The following is an 18,580-nucleotide window of genomic DNA, read 5'->3' as shown; positions in this document are numbered from 1 at the left end:
AGGCAATGGATGCATCAGCGAGATAGGCGAGCATTACCTGGGCATCATGAGTCTGGGTATCGTGGTGTCCAAAACCATTGTCTTCAAACCCTGAGTATCGGCTTGTAACATCTCCGTCCTAATAACTTATGAGAAGCAGGATCAGACCCAATCAGAATATTGAAACAGAAGCAGACACTTGTCGAAGATTTTGTGATAGAATGATGTGGCTGTTAGTGCAAGAAACATTGCAAGGTCGCGACAATGAAGACCAAAAGGAGAACAGATGTCTTGGCGCTGCAAAGAATGGTCTAGCGCAAGGAACAAGTAGGTACGTACCGTCCCGTAGTCTAAGATGGCTCCTGCACACTGTGGGCCCCGCTCGCCCGCTTGGTCGAGGTCGAACGATTGGACATAGCGCTGGGAGAAATGGTTGCCGTGGTGAAGTAAACAAAGCGATGCAGCCCAGGGCCAGGACCGGGCCCAACTCGCAAGTCCCACTCAACCGCCGCTTGTACGCCAATCGACGCTCTGGAGCCGGCACGCCGTCGCTGAAGGCGCATGACTACTGAACGGCTTTCACAACGGCGCCATCACTATCCTCGACATCTGGGGCGTTGCTGCTCGGCTCGTGTGTGCTGGTGAACAACATCATCCCTCGCATGCGCACGCTCGCCATGGAGAGCTCCGAGAACAGGGTACGTATCACAGCTGTTTCAACCACTTCGTTGTGTCTTCTTGACTATTCCATTATTTCCCTACTGCGATAAGATGGAGAAGCAGGGCAGCCCGCTTATCGAAAATTGTAGAACGCCCTTAACCCAGCCTCGACCAAGTTGCGACTTCCAACCACCTACGCCGCCACGGCCACCGCGACTGCTCCCACCGGCCTCAAAGAGATCTCCGATTCCCAGAGCAACGCGCGAGCGCAAATGTCGTCCATACCTACAAAGCGCGCCGCAAACGACAGCGGTGGTAAGACATCCCCTCCACCTGCTTCTTCTTGTTTACCAGCTAGATCAAACACCCACCACATACATCATGGCTTTGTCCATGCCATTGTCCATGGCCTCGATGGCTAACACGCCATGTTCTTCAGTCGTCCCGCCTGATGCGAAACGAAAAACCCTCGTCGAGAGGGCCGGCGAGCCTATCCAGCCAAAGTCCCAGCTACCAGCGCCGACGCCCACCAGCGCATTTCTCACAGGCACCATATCCGGCGCATCAATCGTTCAGTTGGCTAATGTAGGTCCAACCTCCGCCCATCAGCACCATACATTTTAAGTCTTGTTTGCTGTCTTCAAATTGATCCTTAACGACAAGCCCGGCCACCTTCCATAACACAAATCCCGTACAACCGCGTGACATACCGTTTCCGGTGCTTTCGAAGGATGGCCACTGTGGAATCAGTTAAGCGCATCGATATGGCTTAGGTCAGTTCTGACTTGATATCTCTCTAGGCCCGAAATGCGAACAAAACGACGGCAACAGCGCTCCCGCGCGCAAGCTCGGCGACCGGTCATCGGCCAACCTACTCCTCGACAAACCCATCCAGCTTCACAAAGAGTCTAGGTCCTTCAAGCCGACCACCTGTAACAGGGTTGCGACAACCCAGCTTCACCCAGTCCACGAACCGATCACGATCCATTTCCAAGCCACGACCAGCGACATCGATGAGCAGCCATGGACCTTCGAAAGACCTTAGCGGAGCGCATACACAGCCGGCGCCTACCCAGCCGCCCAATGGTACGGAATTTCTATCTTCTATACCCGTCCCCGGACCCAAAGTCAAGCCTAAGAAGACACGGGGATCTCCTTCACCACGATCTTCAACGTCGGGTAAAGAGCAAGAGAAGGGAAGGACTATTTCGGGTCTGAGTAGGCGCCTGCAGGACTTGTCGATCTGTGATGAAACGGAGAACATCCCCAGCGGGAGTCAAGTGACGCCTCGAAAGACTTCGCAGCCCGCCTCCCAGGCGTCTTAGTCGGATGCCAAGGCGGAGCCTGCTAGACCCAGACGAAGAACCGAAGGAGCCGTACCCGCACGACGCAAGTCCTCTCTCCAACAGTCGACAACGGCGTACCCGGAGACCCCTAAGGCAAAGTCAAGATTGGAAGACCCCCGTGCGGCTATGGAGCGTTTCGAGGTCATTCTCAACTCTGCCGTCGTCTCCGCTCACAAAACTGCCTCGACCCGAAAATCCGTTTCACCTGTCAAGCTTTCTTTTCTCACCAAGGATTCTAATAACACCGCATTCACAGGCATTGACGTCGACGAGCGGCTCAACGAGGTTGATGCGGAATGGAAGGTGATGAAGGAGGCTTTCAGCATATCCTTGCAAGACAAGAAGGCCATGGAAACGGCCGTTCAGATGGCAAAGAATCAAGGTACGTGGCAGCGAGTATACAAACATGCCAGGCTGACTGACACCTACTAGTGGACACGCTCGAGACGGAACGACAAAAACTGAACGAGAGAAACGAACTGCTGCAGAAGGAGATGGATGCGTTGCGACAACAGTTCCAACAACTGACCCTCACACTGGAAAGACAGAAGATGGACCATGAATATCAACTTCAGAACAAGTCAAGAGAGCATGAACACGAAGTCCAAGAATTACAGAGAAAGTTGAAACAGGAAAGCGAACGACTGCAGCGAATCAACCGCGAGGAAAAGGACGCTTTTGAGAGGCAATGTCGGGCAGATCTGGAGGGTGAAAAGGCAAAGGCGGCAAAGGAGGTCCAAGACTTGCGGCTGAAGCTTGGGGCAGAACAGCAGGATATCAACAAATCGCTCTTGGAGAAAGAACGAGAACTACGGCAACTGCAATCTCAACTGGACGATCTGCGGTCAGAACTGAGCCAAGAGCAAAAGAACAAAAGGGCGTTGCAGGAACAGATCAACGAGATGGCGACAACAAATGGGAAACTGGAAGCCCGGAACCAAGGACTTCGGGCGCAGATTGACTTCCTTGAATCTGATAGCAAGCAACAGTCGGATTCGTTTGCACAGATGGAGGCACGGCTTCGGGAGGCCCTGGAAATCGCGGAGAACGCCAAACAGAAGCTCATCAAGGAGGAGACGGAGAGGCGGATATTGTTCAACAAGTACCAGGAGCTTAAAGGCAATATCCGGGTCATGTGCAGAGTCCGTCCTGCACTCGGCAAATCCGAAGGCAACGAGGCCAAGATTATGTTCCCCGATGCCAAAACGTCGTCCGCGCAGATTGAAGTGACCGGGCTCGAGGAAAAGAGTAGCTTTGGAAACATCAACCGCAAGGTGCTCCCCTTCGAATTCGACCGAGTCTTTGCTCCGTCAGTCCACAACGAGGAAATCTTCGACGAGATCTCTCAGCTGGTACAGAGCGCTTTGGACGGCTACAACGTGTGTATCTTTTGCTACGGCCAAACCGGTTCTGGCAAGACGTACACCATGTCGTCTCCAGATGGCATGATCCCGCGAGCCACTCACATGATTTATGATACCATTACGAAACTTAGAGAGAAGTCGTGGACGTACACCATGGAGGGCAGTTTCGTCGAGGTATACAACGAAGAGTTGAACGATCTGCTCGACGGCAGCAATAACAGCAAGAAGAAACTCGAGATCCGCCACGACGATGTCCGCAAGCAGACAACGGTACTCAACTGCAAGACCGTTGCCCTTGACTCGGCCGACAAGGTGGAGATGATGCTCAAGCAGGCGCAAAACAACCGCAGCGTGGCCGCCACCAAGGCCAACGAGCGGTCCTCGCGCTCCCACTCCGTCTTCATCCTCAAGCTTGTGGGCGAGAACTCCGTCACGAATGAGCGGTGCGAGGGTACGCTGAACCTGGTCGACCTGGCGGGTTCTGAGCGGTTGAAGCATTCGCAGGCTGAAGGGGAGAGAATGAGGGAGACGCAGAGCATCAACAAGAGCTTGGCGTGCTTGGGAGATGTCATCGAGGCGCTGGGCAGAGGGTCGTCACACGTGCCGTACAGGAACTCTAAGTTGACTCATCTGCTGCAGTACTCGCTGGGAGGAAACTCGAAGACGTTGATGTTCGTTATGGTGAGCCCGTTGGAGGCGCACTTGAAGGAGACGATTACCAGCTTGAGGTTTGCTACCAAGGTAAGTCATTGCAGCCCGTTCCCGGGGAAAATGTGTGGCACAGCGGTGTGGTACGACATGGTGCTAACATGATGGTGATACTGCAGGTGCATAATACCCATATCGGAACGGCAAAATCTACAAAGAAGGCTATCAAGGATCGATCGAGCGAGTCTTGATTCGATGATCTTTGATTTTTTTTTTTTTTTTTTCAGCGGTTGTACTTTTCCTTCTCTAGATCTCTGTACATTCCTTGCCTTTTTCCATTGGTCTTTCTGAGTCTGTATCTTTTGGGTTGGTCATTTACCGGGCTTGCTTGAAAAACTTGCTTTGGCGGGAGAAAGGGAGTGATCAGATGTCTGTACATTCTTTATTTTTTTTCTCGAGACGGCATTGGTCTCTTGAAGTGTGTGTATCTTTTGGGTTGGTCATTTACCGGGTCTGCTTAAAGAACTTGCCTCGGCTGGAGAAAAGGAGTGGCTTCAGTCAGGAGAGAGGGATAGGTGGGATGGATGGATGGATGGCCGGGTCTGTTCTTACTATATGATACCAAGGGAATAAATCGTGTGTTGCACCCTACATACTCACAATGCTAAAGGAACCTCGTGGCGGCACCAAGAATGACCGGAGCTCCCTCCGGGATAACGCACACAATTGCAACGACAGTTGTGCATTGGTAACGCGATCCCCAAGACCGCGACCAAGAGCTCGTTACCGCAACCGGTACATAGCTTCTTGCCATTGAGCTGCAAGGTTTCGGAGCTCCCCCGATTGAGAGTCTAGGTGAGCTTTTATCATTCTGCCAGCCATTACGTACCGGGCTGGTTGACGCACAATAACCACCGAACGTGGCTCGTACACTACAAAAGCCCCGTTCAATGATACCGGCCTGGCGTTCCACAAGGGGTTAAGCTCCGGACGCCGAATGGTAAGCGTGACGGCAGTGGCCGATCTGAAAGCGGCTCGCCGCCGGCGTGACCACAAACTGCACAGGAAGTCATCCCCGTCAGCCAGTGGCCAATTACAGCGTCAGCCTTCTAAATCCAGGGGCAGTAGTGCGAGATGCGGCATCACCTGCCTTAAATGGACCGATGGGACGCTGCTCTAGACTAGCCGGTCCAGACGGCGATGACTCCTCGGGTAGTTCTCCCTGAGTGTTGTCATCCTGGATGCAGCTGAAGAACTGACAGATCGTCATCGTCAAGTGTGATGGGATGTAATTGAAACAATGCCTAGGTATCTGTGCTAATTACGCACCCATTGTTCTTGCTATCACAAGCAAGTATTTCGAAATCGCCAACAAGCCACAGCCACCCCCTCATCCACGAACAAAGGGATTGAAGCATCACTTACCAGTGCATCTTGGGATCCATTTCAACGCTGGGCCTTTTTACAATCGTGGTGGCTCGCTTCGCTAAACAGTTCCAACTTTGTGTTTTCCCATTTGCAATTCACCTCTACCGTCTCTGCTAAAAATGAGAATTCCCGTTCAGCTACACTATTTACCGTGAAACACATGCCATTGGCGAAAATCCGCCTCTTTCTAGGGCAAGTATCAAACCCATGACGAAGCTCATGATAGATATGCGTAGCAGGTAGTGTAAAATATCAAAGTATAGCCTAAAATCAGCCAACCAAACAAGACAAAACAAGAAGAACCGCAGTGTAGCATTGTTCTTTATCACTCCACTATAACACAATGCTAGAGGTAAGCTTTCAAACTTTAGAGTTCAGAGGTAGCAAGGGTAGCCCAGCCGCAACCCGCCCTCTCGACCTTTTACTACATATTCCGTACGACTCACACCGATTCCCACGCAAAATCGGTCGGCGATTGTGACCCTCCCCCATTTCGTGTGGGAGGTCTTGGCATCCAGCCGTGGATCTCGGTGGATGAACCGGAAGGGGGTGGTAAGCGACGGTATAGCTAGCCACGAACATGGAGGTATGCCTCGGAGATGGATGAGAAAACGGACAGGAAGAGGGAAGAGGGGAGACGGTGTTGCTGACTCACTCCCAAGTCACGATCCCAGGATATAAAAAGAGGAAGAGAAGATCATGTCCCAGGAGCTTGGTTTACCATCGAGATTCGTCACCCAGAGTCCAAGTTGTCCTTGAACTTGCGAAATCTGACATCACATATCTTACCTTCCTAGTTGAGAAAAGAGCTAGAAGTTGATGTAAGACGGGATACAACACAACACACACACGACCACCAGATAACACCGATATTGACTCTACTCTAGTCTTTACCTCGGTTCATCATCCAACATATCAACATCCAACTCATCACCTTTCCTTCTGGCTCCTTCATTTTCTTCGATCACCCTCTCGACGTTCAACCCAACTCCATCCAGCTTGAACCTATCAACCCCTACCCCAACAAAAACCAAAACCAATATACCAAAATGTCCACCACCCACTACTCCCCCACCCTCACCAACGCCTGGCGTTCCCCCCGCCTCATCTACCGCGCCATCGAAGACAACCCCGTCGACCGGCACACCCTCTGGACCTTCTTCGACAACGACCCCACCTCCATCGCCATGGCCTCCCTCCGGCCTCTCAACCCACAACCCCTCGCCTATGTCCAGCGTCTCTACGAACACGCCCACACGCTCCACATCCGCGTCTTCATCTGCCTGCCGCCCTCCGACTCCGACATTGCCCAGTGGGAATCCCTCATCCAAGAAAAGGCCGAAAAATTGGGGTTGACGGCAACCTTGGATGTAGAGAAACTAAAGACGGAATTCCCGCGCCCCGGGCCGACGCCGATTGGGGTGGTGACGCTCATGCCGCCTATGGGTACCGAGGAACTACATCATCGGAATGCCATGATTGGCGTGGGGATCGGGGCGGAGTGGAGGGGTAAAGGGTATGGAGGGGAGGCGGTGGATTGGGTTTTGGATTATGGGTTTGGGAGGTTGGGGTTGCATCGGATTTGGTTGGCGGCGTTTGAGTATAATGAGAGGGCGTGTAGGCTGTATAGGAACTTGGGGTTCGTGGAGGAGGGGAGGGAGAGGGAGGCGGTGTTGTATGAGAGGAAGTGGTGGGATATGCTGAGGTTTAGCATGTTGGAGGGGGAGTGGGAGGCTTTGCGGGCTCGGCAGAAGGAGGCGAAGGGGGAGAAAGAGGGGGATGGCGAGATGGAGGAGTGATGCGTAATAGAGAGATGAAGTTATGAGCTGTGGGATGGAAATTAAGAGGCTTGGGAAAGGTAATGGCAATGGAATACAAGAGGTGTGTTGGTTTGTTTCATGGAATGAACTTTTCTTTTCTGAATGGCCTTTGTTACCTGACAGAACCCTCTTGGGGATACGCCTTGTGTATGTCGTGAGACATTCTCAAGAACCGATGAAACCTTTGATATAAGCCGACAACGCCGTTTCCCTAAGTACTCCCTCATAAGCCTAACACGTCGTAGAAGTCATACTCAGACCGACCATATTGGCAGCTTGCCCCATGGTCCCAATCCACAACAATCCAGAACCAAACGCCCCGCCTGATTTCTCCAAACAAGCTAAATTGCCAGTGAAACGCTACCCCGAAACAAAGCAAAGCTCATACGCCATTGACGAGACAAAATATCACCAAAGATGCCTGGCCACCTGGAAAACCGTAGAGAAGGGGGGTATCTGCACTGCGCCCGCATAAGAGAGAGATTCGATTGGCCGGTAACGGATTTTCCTCTCGCCCCAGCATCACCATTTCTGCGACGCCCAAAGATGTTTGGCTTGGCGGACCGATCTGCTCTACTCGTCGTCGTCCTCGTCCTCGGCAGCTTCCTCTTCGTCGCTGGTAACGTCAATGTTGGACTTGCGGGGCTTCTTCTTCTCCTTCTTGATGCTCTCCGTCTTGGACTCCAGCGCCTTGACCTTGGGCGTCTCGACGGGGGCGTCGGTCTGCTCGGCCACCTGGGCAAAATCTGGGTCCTCAATGGCGTGGCCTTGGGCACGGAGATCAGCGTTCAGCTGGGGAATGACTTTGAGGAGGTTCTGATACTGGGCAAGTGAGAGGGAGATGCCCTGGTATGTGTGTTAGTCGACTGGTAAGTGCGAGGGATGAGTGATGGGAATAGCTCACCTTCTTGCCTGGCATCAGCTTGCCACCAGCATCGTAGTATTCCCGGATATTGACCAGGGTAGTATTTCTGAACACCGAAGAACTAATTCGGCGGTTGTTTCCAAGCTGTTGAAGATGTCAGCTTGAGCTCATATACAGTATCAAGGTTGTTACTGGGTGAACGAACCTCCCAGAAGGTGTTGCCATCCTGGTCGGATCCCTTGGTAAGCTCCTGGGGTTGAGCTTTTCCTGTGTTGCCCTTGGACTTCTTGGTGTACTGAGGCTCAGCATCGCTGGTGTCCTCGGCTTGTCTTCTCTTGGGAGGCATCTTGTGTTGATGGTTGAGACGTAGTAAGCTCGTTGTTGATGAGTTCCTTGAATGAGTGGAATGGAAAAGAGCGGAGCACTGGGGTAGCCCAATTTAAAGTGAGATATTTGTGACAGCGACTTGGGAAAACACGAGACGAAGAGTCAACGCGCCAGCAAACACAGTGAGTGACGTCGATGGGGTCTCCCTTCTCTTGATTTCGACGCGACCGCACGTGAACTAATGAAAGAGAAGCTTCGTAGTGTAGAGGGATCAGTCACTGTTGTAATTGTTAGTGTATCTGTTAGTGCAAGTTACCTACCTCTAGCGGATGTCACTGTCCAGTCGCCAGTCTTTGGCGCTTGGCAGTCAGCCCTGTAATTGTGCACTGTTTGCACTGTGCAGAATCTGGACCCAAAAGGGGGGTGGGTGGGACCAACAGGGGTCTGCATTTTCTGGGCAGCTGTCAAAAGCACCACACAGGGGCACCACTAACAAAAAAAAAAATAAACCCTGGGCGGCCAGAAGGCTCAGTACGGGGCCTGGGGGGGCGGGGAAGAACAGGCCCAATGAACCTGGAATCCGGGGCAGATCCTCCTGAAAATGTTACCACGGGTGGTGCCTGGGACACCACAGAGACGAACGATGCTCGCACCAGACTTCTCGAAACACAACATGATTGACGTCTCATTTCCCAGTTTCTATTTTCTGACGATTGTCCCACGGACCTTGCCCCGACTTTGACCACGATCACCTCTGCTTCGCCGCGCGATCAGTCCTTCTTCTTTTCCACAAAATACATCTCTAAAACGAACGACTGCCTACTACTGGTACATAGCTCCACGACTACTTCCATCCATTGTTCCCTCCCGTTGTTTCCCGCCGCCGCCTTTGCGACCGTGCCCGCCCATGAAACAACAACTGACGACAACGATTCCACGATTCTTCCAAAACACTTCAGTTGTTCTTCTGCCCTACCGACCGATTCTAACGTACTACGTATAACAACCAAACGATATTAATGACCGACCAAGATGCGCCTATTCCGGGCGCCATACCCGATGATGCTATGAGCTCCCCCGCCACTAAAGACCCCGTTACCGCCGATCCCGTTCCGCAAGCGAAAGCAGACAACGACTACTTCGATGACGAGATGAAAGGCGGTGGAGGATTCTCTTCGGCCGCCTCGGGTACAACATCCACAACCACCGACAAGGAGGAGGACCTCGCAACACAAGCTTTCCGCTTTCTGGCCACCGCAACCCCCGGGACTCTCGGCGGAGTGGCTGTCGGCCTCGGCGCAGTTACATACTTCGTACTAGGTCCTCTCGGACTTGTTCTAATAGGAGCATTCGGTGGTATCGTTGGTTACATACAATGGGAGCAGCACAACACCGAAGTAGCTCGGGCCCTCAAGGGAGAAAGGGGCGTGGACCTTGTTGCGAGGTTATTGGAGACCAAGACCAAGGCCGAGGTCACCCAGAGTGAACAAGACGCCGACAAGCAAGAAGCCGCATTGGCCCTTCGCCTTGAAGACTTCCAGCCCGAAACCCGTGAAGCCATCAATGAGATAATTGACGCCGTAATCAGCGGCTATGTCAAGTGGTGGTACTCCCCGCTGGTGCCCTCGGACAAGTTCTTCCCTCTGGCCTGCAAGAGGACCTTGACCTCTTTCATCCTCGCCATTTCCAACCACCTGAAAAGGAAACGGCCAGCGGACGCCTTTCTGGATTTCCTAACAAATTCGTCTTCCATCGTCATTGTCTTCCTCTCCGAGCTCACCAAGGCCTTTGCCGAATTTCCCGCGGACGTCCAGGTCTCGGCCGCCGATGCCTTGTACACTTATCTTGGGTCCAACCCCGACTCGAACCTTGCCCAACTGCTCAACGAGAGGCAGCAGGCCGGCAAGTTTAGAATGGTTGCTGAAGACCTGCTTGCCTTTTTGGATAAACCCACCTACGAATGTGATCCTGCCAGGGTGTTTTTGAGGGAGATCCTGGCTGGGGTTGTCCTTGAAATGACGCTTCAGAACTGCTGCAAACCTGAATGGATCAATTCATGGATCGTCTATTTGCTGGAGGAGGGTGAACCCGACTTCAGCCAAGCTATTGACGAGGGTATGCAGACTGGTCCTGCTGCCGCTGATGCTACCTTTGCTGATTTCGACGGGAACGTGGGCAACATTGGTCTCACCAGAGGAAACAAGAACTCTTTTGAGACGGAAAAAGTGCGCCGGAAGTCATCCATCGCCATGTCCCACAAAAAGAAACTCAGCAAAGCTGATGAAGAGGTGGAACTTATGGAAGAGATGAAAAAGCTCAACCAGATGATTGCCGAACAAGAATCAAAACGCGACAAGGAGGCCAAAGATATCATGGCCAAGTCAGGGTCAGTGCCCTTACAGCAAACAGTTGTGGCGGAAGAGCCGGATCAGCTTGGCGATGCTTTCAAACGCAGTTCTGATGAGCACCAACTAGCCGTGCAACCGATCGCTGCCCGTACCGAGTCCGAGTCAAAGGGCTCAACGTCAAGCAATGTATCTAGCGGCACCTCCAACGCTATCAAAACACCTCTATCGCCATTATCTGGAAAGAGCTCGCCGGCAACCGGGGGGGCACAATCCCAATATGAGGTACCCTCTCGATTTACCAGCTTTGACCAAATTGTCCCTCCTGCGCGGGCAGAGACCCCGATCGAAGAGGAACGGCCCAAGCCACCGCCTTTGACATTGCACAACGCCAACATTACTATTCTGGACGAGCCAGGTGACCGAAATCTCGGCTCGAAGCCTGCATGGGATTATCTCGTACAGATCGAACCAGCCACCTCGATCTACCCAGGTTGGATGATTGTGCGCAAATACCCCGACTTTGAGCGGCTCCACGAGATTTTGCGCCGCATTGCTGCCATCTCTGGTGCTACCGAGTTCAACACCAAACATAAAACATTGCCACAGTGGAAGGGCGCTACTAGAAATTCGCTCCGGGATGAGCTGGAACGCTACGTAAAAGACGCCTGCTCTTATAAACCGCTGGCGGAGAGCGAGGGCATGAAGAAGTTCCTTGAGAGGGATACGGCCAACATGCCCGTTCGGCCAAAGTCCGGATTTGAGGCTTTTGAGAAGATTGGAAAGGGCGTCTTTGACGCCATGACCAGTGCTCCTCTCGAAGGCTCCAAGGCCCTGGTGGACGGATTTACCGGTGTTCTAGGGACTATCGGTCTCGGGCACAAGAAGAACGCAGCTTCATCTGCTAGTGGAAATTCGGCGTCTGGCGCACCACAGTCTGCTCTCCAAGACGTGACCGCGGCTAGTCGTCTCTCCATGTCAACGATCCCTAGACCCGACAGTAGTGCATCGCTGAATCGGATTCGTGAAAGCATTGACAGCCAACGGTCGTCCATCATCTCTACGCAACCCAGCAAGGTCGACCCTATGGACCGTCGGACTAGCTGTGACTACCGCACCGAGGTAGAGTCAGCACGCTACGGAAGGACGTCTGCGCGCGACAGCCGCGAACAAAGCCGTGCCTCTAGCCGAGCGCCGCCTTCCCTTCGTTCTCCATCATCACTCAGTCTCACGCTCGAATCACTCAGACTTCCTCCTCCGCCCGACATCATGCCAGACAACTACCAGAACTCTCCCGTCAGTCCCTCACCCAGCTCCCGCCTGCACGACTACTCACCCCAACACGCCCGCTCCTTAACTATGCCCTCCCTTTCCGGTTCTCATTCCAGGAGCCAAAGCCGTAGTCCCGGGCCCGGCGCTGCCCCTCTTCAAGGCTTCAAATCCTACCCCAAACTCTCGGAGGAAGAAACCCGCGTGGCGGTGGAGCTCCTGTTCGCAGTCATCAACGAGCTCTATACTCTCTCTTCAGCCTGGAACTTCCGTCGAACGCTTCTCGCGGCTGCCAAGTCGTTCCTCCTTCGTCCTGGTAATCCCTCGCTCTCCTCGATCCAGTCACTCATCCAGTCGTCTGTCTTGGATGCGAACACCTCAGACGACGGGCTCGCAGCACACTTGCGCAAACTGAGGGAGAACGCGCTCCCCACTGAAGAGGAGCGGGCGCAATGGCCTGGTGAGATGAGCGATGAGGAGAAGGAGAAGTTGAGGGTTAAGGCGAGGAAGCTGTTGATTGAGAGTGGAGTTCCCGCTGCTCTGTCGGGAGTCATGGGACAGTCAGCTACCGGGGAGGCGTTGGGACGGCTGTTTGATTGTTTGCAGATTGAGGAGGTGGCGAGGGGTCTGATGTTTGGAGTGTTGTTGCAGGCGGTGAGGACGGTTACGCATTGAGTGCGGTCACTGAATATGATGGAGATGAAAAGACATTGATGATGAGATCTTAATGACATATAATAGATGGGATAGGGTAAACGGATGGGATGGCTTAGATGGTTCGGCAACATGGGAAACGACACGAGACGAAAGGTGAAGGAACATCCATCCTATCTCCCAACATGATGGGAGGGGAGATCTTCCTACCATAACCACGAAATCTTCTTGGTTAGGGTTAATGATGACGAGTATTGATATTGTAATTAGGTCCGCGGTTGTTGGTTGATGTACAGTAGTATTAGATAGTATTAATAGTGACGAGAAGCGTGAACAACAGGGACGACTTTCTTCGAGCTGTCCTCAAGTGAGTATATTTGCACTTACTGCTGCTTCGTTCCGACAACCGTCTTTCCGTGATCTCCTCGAGTACCTTTGAAGCTCAACCCTTGCCTGCCTTTATCAGCCGGAGGAGGAAGAATAGACGAGAGTTGGACACAGCATCTTGGGTACTTAGGATACTTACCCCACTAACATTATGTGGTTACGGGGACCAGGGCAAACGATGATGACATGGAAGCTCCTTCCATTTCCTGTCACTGGTAGCAACTTGAAATTCGTAGATTATGTAACTTGGGAAGGTGCGGACTGTCGAGCATGCCTGGGGAGAAGACTGAGGAGCGAGGAGACTCGGTCTCTGAACTGTACCTATGTTCTCCCCTCTTCTCGCCCTTCAATCCTCCAGCTCAGTTTCGTTTCTGTTACCCTGCAAATTCATCTCACAGTACAACCGCCAACACACTTAGCAAACATGACGCATCCTCCCACAGAAGAACGGGCTCATAGGTGCTTCGCAGCGCCCCCAACTGTACAGAAGGGGCTGACGCTAGCCGAGGTCAACGAGGATCTCGAGAAACTTGGCAAGCTATGCGACGAGGTATATGGCGGCCCCATCGCTTCCAAGGTAGCTAATCATTTTGTTATACAGACCCAAAACCATCACAAACCTCTTGACATGTAACTAACCAACGCTTGTACTTCACAAGACTAACTCCGTCGCGGGTCCATCCTCCGGTTTCAATCCCAACAAGGTGACCAAACCGAAGGCCAAAAAAGCAAAGTTGCCCATCGAAGAGATCATTGCTCGGCTCACGCAAGGTAGGCACCGGTTCATGTCACTACGATCTCATTTCCTTACGGACTTGAACAGTTTAGCTAACATGATTGTTTTCTTTGTTGCCCGTAGCCGCACAACATGACGCGGAGGCTCGGAAGATCCTGGAAAAGATTTGGCATGGGCCTTGATTTATTTTCGGTGTCAACATGGCGCTCGATGCCCATAATAAGAGAACTGTAGGGCCAATATGATAGACTACAGCAGATGTAACGAAACATAGAATGGCGTCAACCTTATCAACATGTGCGAGCTCCGTTGGTGTGGTGGGATCACGGGGTGATACACACTACCGCCACTAACGCCAGCATTAACCGAAATATTCGACGTTTAGAAAACGATTGGCAATCCAAGTGAAATACCCAAGCATGTACTCTCCAAGAGGAGCTTTTTTGCACCTGCCGTCTTTGCTTTGAGGGCTGTCAAGTTCATTTCCAGTGAAACCTGATGCATAGCCTTGAGGGCATTTCTATCCCGTTTAGAGAATCAAGAAGAGCGAACTCTGCTACAGATATCAAGAATGCGTACCAAAACGGTAGCTAGGGGAACATCTATATCTTATCCAACTACTGAAGCCAGTGAAGGCCATGATGTGGTTCATACCCGGAGACGAATACATCGCCCGCCAAAATAATGACCCAAGCGATGGCCTTCATCTTGGACTACAATGGAGGGTTGCTGGCATGAGAGATTCTATTTACAACGTCTGGGATGTGCTCATCCGGGTTCACTAAACGGTCGACATGGCAGCAAGTCCGGTTGTTGGTCTATATTGAAGACTCAGCTTGGTGGCGTTCCGTAGGACGAGGTTTACCAATACTTGAGAAATATCCTATCCGGGACCACTAAGAGGTTACCTCTTCCCCATTTGGCATCATTAGTTAGCAGCAAGCCAGAACACACCAGACGCGAACATCAAACACGAGAGACTATCTCCAATATTACAGAGCATCTACACTACATTCTAAGTCATGAACCACAACACAACTTAGATGGAAGACAATCCTCCTTAACCCACGTCATCATACGGTCTCGCCTCCTTGATTTTTACTTCGCAGTAACTTGAACTATGGCAAGGTTAGCGCCGTGCACACAATATTGGGGTGTTACACCTCAGGATTGCTGCATACCTTTATTGAAGGGTCTTTGAATGACAAGTGACCTAGCTGTTGGCTCGAAGGGGTGAAGCACCAGATGTTTATCGTTATCAAATAGAACAGTGGACTACATAGGCATATTCTCCAAACACTACTACCACATACGACCATACCCACTGGAAAACTCGGGATCCCGTCCGCTCTCCCATAGATAAGCCAGTGAGGGCCAGACTAGTAGTTGGGTCGGTGACGACCAGCGAATCCCTGGTGTTGTATGTTTTTTCGTACCTTTTTTTTTTTTATTTCTTTGTTTTTTTTTTTCTTTACTTTACTCACTTATATGCGTTTGGTTCTTCTCTTTTCCAGTGATAGAAGAAAGTAGATTGAGGTGTCCGGAAGTGGGCAGTTTGCAATTTCTACGCACCTCCCAGCAGATCTTATCTCCGTGTTGTTGCTCCAAAAGAACAGCCTCACGATGGTGTGGGCCTGTGCAGTCGACGCATGCGACGGGCATAACTATGCCATTGTACTGTTTTGATGTCTTGTTTTACCTTACGTCTACCTCGCGCTACATCTTTCCACCCCGTGGTGCGAAAGAGGGGGCAACGTGGTACTTCTTATTGAAGTGCTACTGAACTGTAAGACCTCTGTGACGGCAGCAAAGAAGCTACTCTTTCATAATAGTGATGCCCAAATGTTTTCACTCGCTTGAAGCTTGTAGATGGCATCAAAATACTTTTCTGTAGTGTGAAGTACACTCCTATTGATGGTACTTACCGGACTTCTCTGACGGTCACAATAGTACGAGGTCCATGGGAAATGTGTTTGTCGTCTTACTCTACTTCTCAACCCCATGGGGGTTAAAAGGGGGCAAATGCTAAACGCATTTCATGAGCACCTATGTACCTATTCATAAAACAGCAAGTATCGGACAATCTAAATTAAAAAAAGTAACATATTTCGGTTTTTGTATGGTTGACATTTGAAAAATGGACTAAAAAGGTTTCTGCTTTTGAATGAAATCAAGTTGCGTGGAGCGCTACCGCCTTCCTGTACGTTCATATATAGGGTTATCCCATTTGTACAAGTCAGAAGCTATTTCACCATATATCTTTGTTCGGCTCGGACGGGGATCAGGAACCCTATGATGGCCTCCAATGGCCGCCAGCTCATGGGGCCAAGGAAACACAACTTGACGTGATGGGCGCATGCAGATTTCTGGGAAATGCAGACCGCTGATCCATCGCTTGGTCTTTAGCGATGGTAGATTTCCAGCTCTCTTGCTGAAGACGACATTCTTGGCACCCGGGTTTTCTATTTCCACCTCCAACGACAGATGTCGATGAAATTTCCCCTCTTCAGAGGAGAATTTTGGATGCTCGTCGATTGGATCAAAAGGGGAGCTGAAATCGTTCACTCGAGTGGCCGTAAACACCATTGTCGGGAAGAGAGTATTGTTCTGCTCATGGTCTCCCACATTGTCGAACCAGTTTCCCTCCCAAACAAACAGAGCACTATAAGAAGATGGCTCCGAGGGCAGTCCAGGGTGCCAGAGACATCCTACTCTGACCTTCTTCCCACGACCAATTGCATCAATCACTTCGAGGGTCGCGAGTGGCGGCGTACTCTGCCCTCCTTTCGAATGGTTCGGGCGGAATAAGCAATCAGTTATGGAGTGTCTCAAAAGCTGTTGAAGGTTCTCTGCTAGATTGCTATAGCCAGAAGCTTTGAGTTTCGCAATCAGGATTCGACATCGTACTGCTCTCCACCAGCAGCGATGCTCGTTCGCATCTTTACTGTTATCCATTGGCCATTTGGAAGGATCCGGTTTAAAGATAACAGGGTCGCCGACCGACCATACGGAGGCGTCGATAACCTTGCCTAACTTCCACAGGTGTCCTTCTGTTCGAATACCCTTCATGGTAAACGTAACGTCGAGAAAGCCACATCGGCTTGCGTAGTATCCGTTCCTGCATAGCCGCGACGTTAGATATTGGGAGACTGTCATGTCGGCTGCTCTCTGTTCGTCTCGCTTTCGGCGATTGTTCAGCACCTCTCCATTCAAAAGAACGAGGGCTAGGATAGATACTAAGGCTTTTATCCGTCTGCTGCAGGTACTGAAGCTCTAGTCTTTTGGTGTATCGACAGCAGTTTCCTATAATAGCAACACGGTCCCAGTGCTTTGCTACGTCTTTTGATATAGCTGTGTCAACAAGAGCGGGTATTATAGGACGCGATCCGAGCCATGGCCCGTCGTGAACGACAGCTTGAAAGACTCGGCGTATCATTTCGTTCTCTTCAGGATGTAGTTCGCTGGTCTCTTCAGGATGTAGTTCGCTGGAAATATGTCGGACCATCATCGCACGGCACAACATGTCAGCCTGGGTAAGGAATTCAATAGCTTGAATGCTGATCTCTCCTGGAACTTGCATCTCTGGAAACAGCGCCTGCTTTTGCTTCTCGAGGTGGGGAGGATATCGCCAAAGCAGCTGCAACCTTGAGTTCGTCACATGTCTCTCCTGAAATGGCCATGCTCTCGCCCACCAAGGGTCACAGATGAGACGGTGCACGAGTTTCAGCGTATCTTTAGCATGTCGATGGGATCGTATACTAACGCCATAACCATACGAGCTGTAATGCATGAGCCATGAATGCCGAAGAAGACCGTGCAACAAACGCAGATCCCACCATGTATCGATAGATCGTGAAAGGAAGGCCGTGGGATATTCGCTGGATGCAAAGACGAGGTCCATAGCGTGCACTGCCTCCCGCTTTTCGTTGCAGTCGTCATGAGCGCAGTGACTCATTGTGCATGTTGTGGTCTGGACAATGCAATGCTGATCGATCCAAAGGTGTTCCACACATAGTGCTCGCATGTAGTTGGTGATACGGTCGAGGAGACTATTACGTATCGGCGACTGTTCAAAGCCATTCCCGGCCCTCTTCGCTATCCAATATCGGCCGGAGGTGTTATCGTGTCCATCTGGTGGATTCCACGTGTAGGATACAGCAATGTACTTGGTCTGACCGTCGAGGACGTTAAGGTGACAGCGGTTCATGAACCTGCCCTCGTTCTGGACCGGAAATTCCTGCCCGCCTGAAATCCGAGGAAATCCCCGTTGTACTTTAATATCGTCCAGTAGCTTTGGAACGGTGATTGTATCACTGTCAAGTGGTTTAATCGTGTTGCTGAGAGGGCGGTCGATGAGTTGGAGGCACTCCAGCGGCTGGAGAAATTTCGTTGGCTTCCATTCCTCCGTTTTGGCGTTCTGTATCTGCACAAGCATCTCAACGATTGATCGGCCATGATGCCGAGCGATCTGGCCAAGCGTCTGCTGACAGTCATCATCCGAATCGCGCAAATCCCTGTTCATGACCTCCGTGTAGCAGACGCTGTAAGATATCGGCAGGCGTCGTGTTGGAAGCTGTCGCCCTATGGCTTGCTTGACAGTTCAGTAGAGTCATCAATATCGAAAGACCAAAGGGAGTAGAGAAAGAGAGAAGAGTAAATCACACCACGAAGACCAGATAACAACACGTTCATGTCGCGGAGGCTGGTACCATCTTATCTTGAATTAATAAACCAATCACCATTCGACGTGGT

At 51.4% G+C, this 18,580-nt stretch overlaps 6 protein-coding genes across 6 annotated transcripts; 4 read left to right on the top strand and 2 right to left on the bottom strand.

Moving 5' to 3' along the window:
• Positions 1-496: 496 nt before the first annotated feature.
• B0T23DRAFT_369174 (putative kinesin-related protein) lies at positions 497-4,281 on the top strand. Its single transcript, XM_062836498.1, has 7 exons — positions 497-677; positions 789-954; positions 1,079-1,224; positions 1,440-1,725; positions 2,242-2,367; positions 2,418-4,090; positions 4,177-4,281. Exons 1-7 carry the CDS (start codon positions 642-644, stop codon positions 4,246-4,248), a joined length of 2,505 nt encoding a protein of 834 aa, XP_062696723.1. The 5' UTR covers positions 497-641; the 3' UTR covers positions 4,249-4,281.
• Positions 4,282-6,206: 1,925 nt separating this feature from the next.
• B0T23DRAFT_7806 (acyl-CoA N-acyltransferase) lies at positions 6,207-7,244 on the top strand. The gene has a single exon (XM_062841779.1). It carries the CDS (start codon positions 6,475-6,477, stop codon positions 7,222-7,224), a length of 750 nt encoding a protein of 249 aa, XP_062696722.1. The 5' UTR covers positions 6,207-6,474; the 3' UTR covers positions 7,225-7,244.
• A 241-nt stretch (positions 7,245-7,485) lies between these two features.
• B0T23DRAFT_7906 (ssDNA-binding transcriptional regulator) lies at positions 7,486-8,602 on the bottom strand. The gene is made up of 3 exons (XM_062841798.1): positions 8,316-8,602; positions 8,150-8,254; positions 7,486-8,091 (listed from the first exon to the last, which is right to left on the bottom strand). Exons 1-3 carry the CDS (start codon positions 8,454-8,456, stop codon positions 7,819-7,821), a joined length of 519 nt encoding a protein of 172 aa, XP_062696721.1. The 5' UTR covers positions 8,457-8,602; the 3' UTR covers positions 7,486-7,818.
• Positions 8,603-9,094: 492 nt separating this feature from the next.
• On the top strand, positions 9,095-13,049 carry B0T23DRAFT_369169 (PXA domain-containing protein). Its single transcript, XM_062836496.1, has one exon. The coding sequence runs from the start codon at positions 9,457-9,459 to the stop codon at positions 12,724-12,726; it is 3,270 nt and encodes a 1,089-aa protein (XP_062696720.1). The 5' UTR covers positions 9,095-9,456; the 3' UTR covers positions 12,727-13,049.
• A 467-nt stretch (positions 13,050-13,516) lies between these two features.
• B0T23DRAFT_391747 (uncharacterized protein) lies at positions 13,517-14,010 on the top strand (the record flags this gene model as incomplete). The annotated part of the gene is made up of 3 exons (XM_062837960.1): positions 13,517-13,669; positions 13,752-13,863; positions 13,952-14,010. The coding sequence occupies 3 exons, from the start codon at positions 13,517-13,519 to the stop codon at positions 14,008-14,010; spliced, it is 324 nt and encodes a 107-aa protein (XP_062696719.1).
• Positions 14,011-15,304: 1,294 nt separating this feature from the next.
• B0T23DRAFT_400758 (uncharacterized protein) lies at positions 15,305-18,350 on the bottom strand (the record flags this gene model as incomplete). Its single annotated transcript, XM_062838524.1, has 10 exons — positions 15,305-15,505; positions 15,648-15,683; positions 15,814-15,853; positions 15,883-15,912; positions 16,020-16,087; positions 16,118-16,228; positions 16,271-16,504; positions 16,547-16,734; positions 16,774-17,031; positions 17,066-18,350. 10 exons carry the CDS (start codon positions 18,348-18,350, stop codon positions 15,305-15,307), a joined length of 2,451 nt encoding a protein of 816 aa, XP_062696718.1.
• Positions 18,351-18,580: the final 230 nt, after the last annotated feature.

Source organism: Neurospora hispaniola (genome assembly GCF_033458365.1).
Source record: "Neurospora hispaniola strain FGSC 10403 chromosome Unknown B0T23scaffold_1, whole genome shotgun sequence".
Taxonomy (NCBI): domain Eukaryota; kingdom Fungi; phylum Ascomycota; class Sordariomycetes; order Sordariales; family Sordariaceae; genus Neurospora; species Neurospora hispaniola.
Note: the sequence above shows the minus strand (reverse complement) of the source record. Positions and strands in the feature narration are given on the sequence as shown.

Bases quoted from the DNA above. Each gene is read 5' to 3' on its own strand.
- B0T23DRAFT_369174 (XM_062836498.1), top strand. From the start codon at position 642: ATGCGCACGCTCGCCATGGAGAGCTCCGAGAACAGG. The intron at 955-1,078 runs GTAAGACATCCC...CATGTTCTTCAG, and splicing joins CGCCGCAAACGACAGCGGTG to TCGTCCCGCCTGATGCGAAA. The intron at 1,225-1,439 runs GTAGGTCCAACC...ATATCTCTCTAG, and splicing joins CAATCGTTCAGTTGGCTAAT to GCCCGAAATGCGAACAAAAC.
- B0T23DRAFT_7806 (XM_062841779.1), top strand. From the start codon at position 6,475: ATGTCCACCACCCACTACTCCCCCACCCTCACCAACGCCTGGCGTTCC.
- B0T23DRAFT_7906 (XM_062841798.1), bottom strand. From the start codon at position 8,456: ATGCCTCCCAAGAGAAGACAAGCCGAGGACACCAGCGATGCTGAGCCT. The intron at 8,255-8,315 runs GTTCGTTCACCC...CATCTTCAACAG, and splicing joins ATGGCAACACCTTCTGGGAG to CTTGGAAACAACCGCCGAAT. The intron at 8,092-8,149 runs GTGAGCTATTCC...CACACATACCAG, and splicing joins AGCTGATGCCAGGCAAGAAG to GGCATCTCCCTCTCACTTGC.
- B0T23DRAFT_369169 (XM_062836496.1), top strand. From the start codon at position 9,457: ATGACCGACCAAGATGCGCCTATTCCGGGCGCCATACCCGATGATGCT.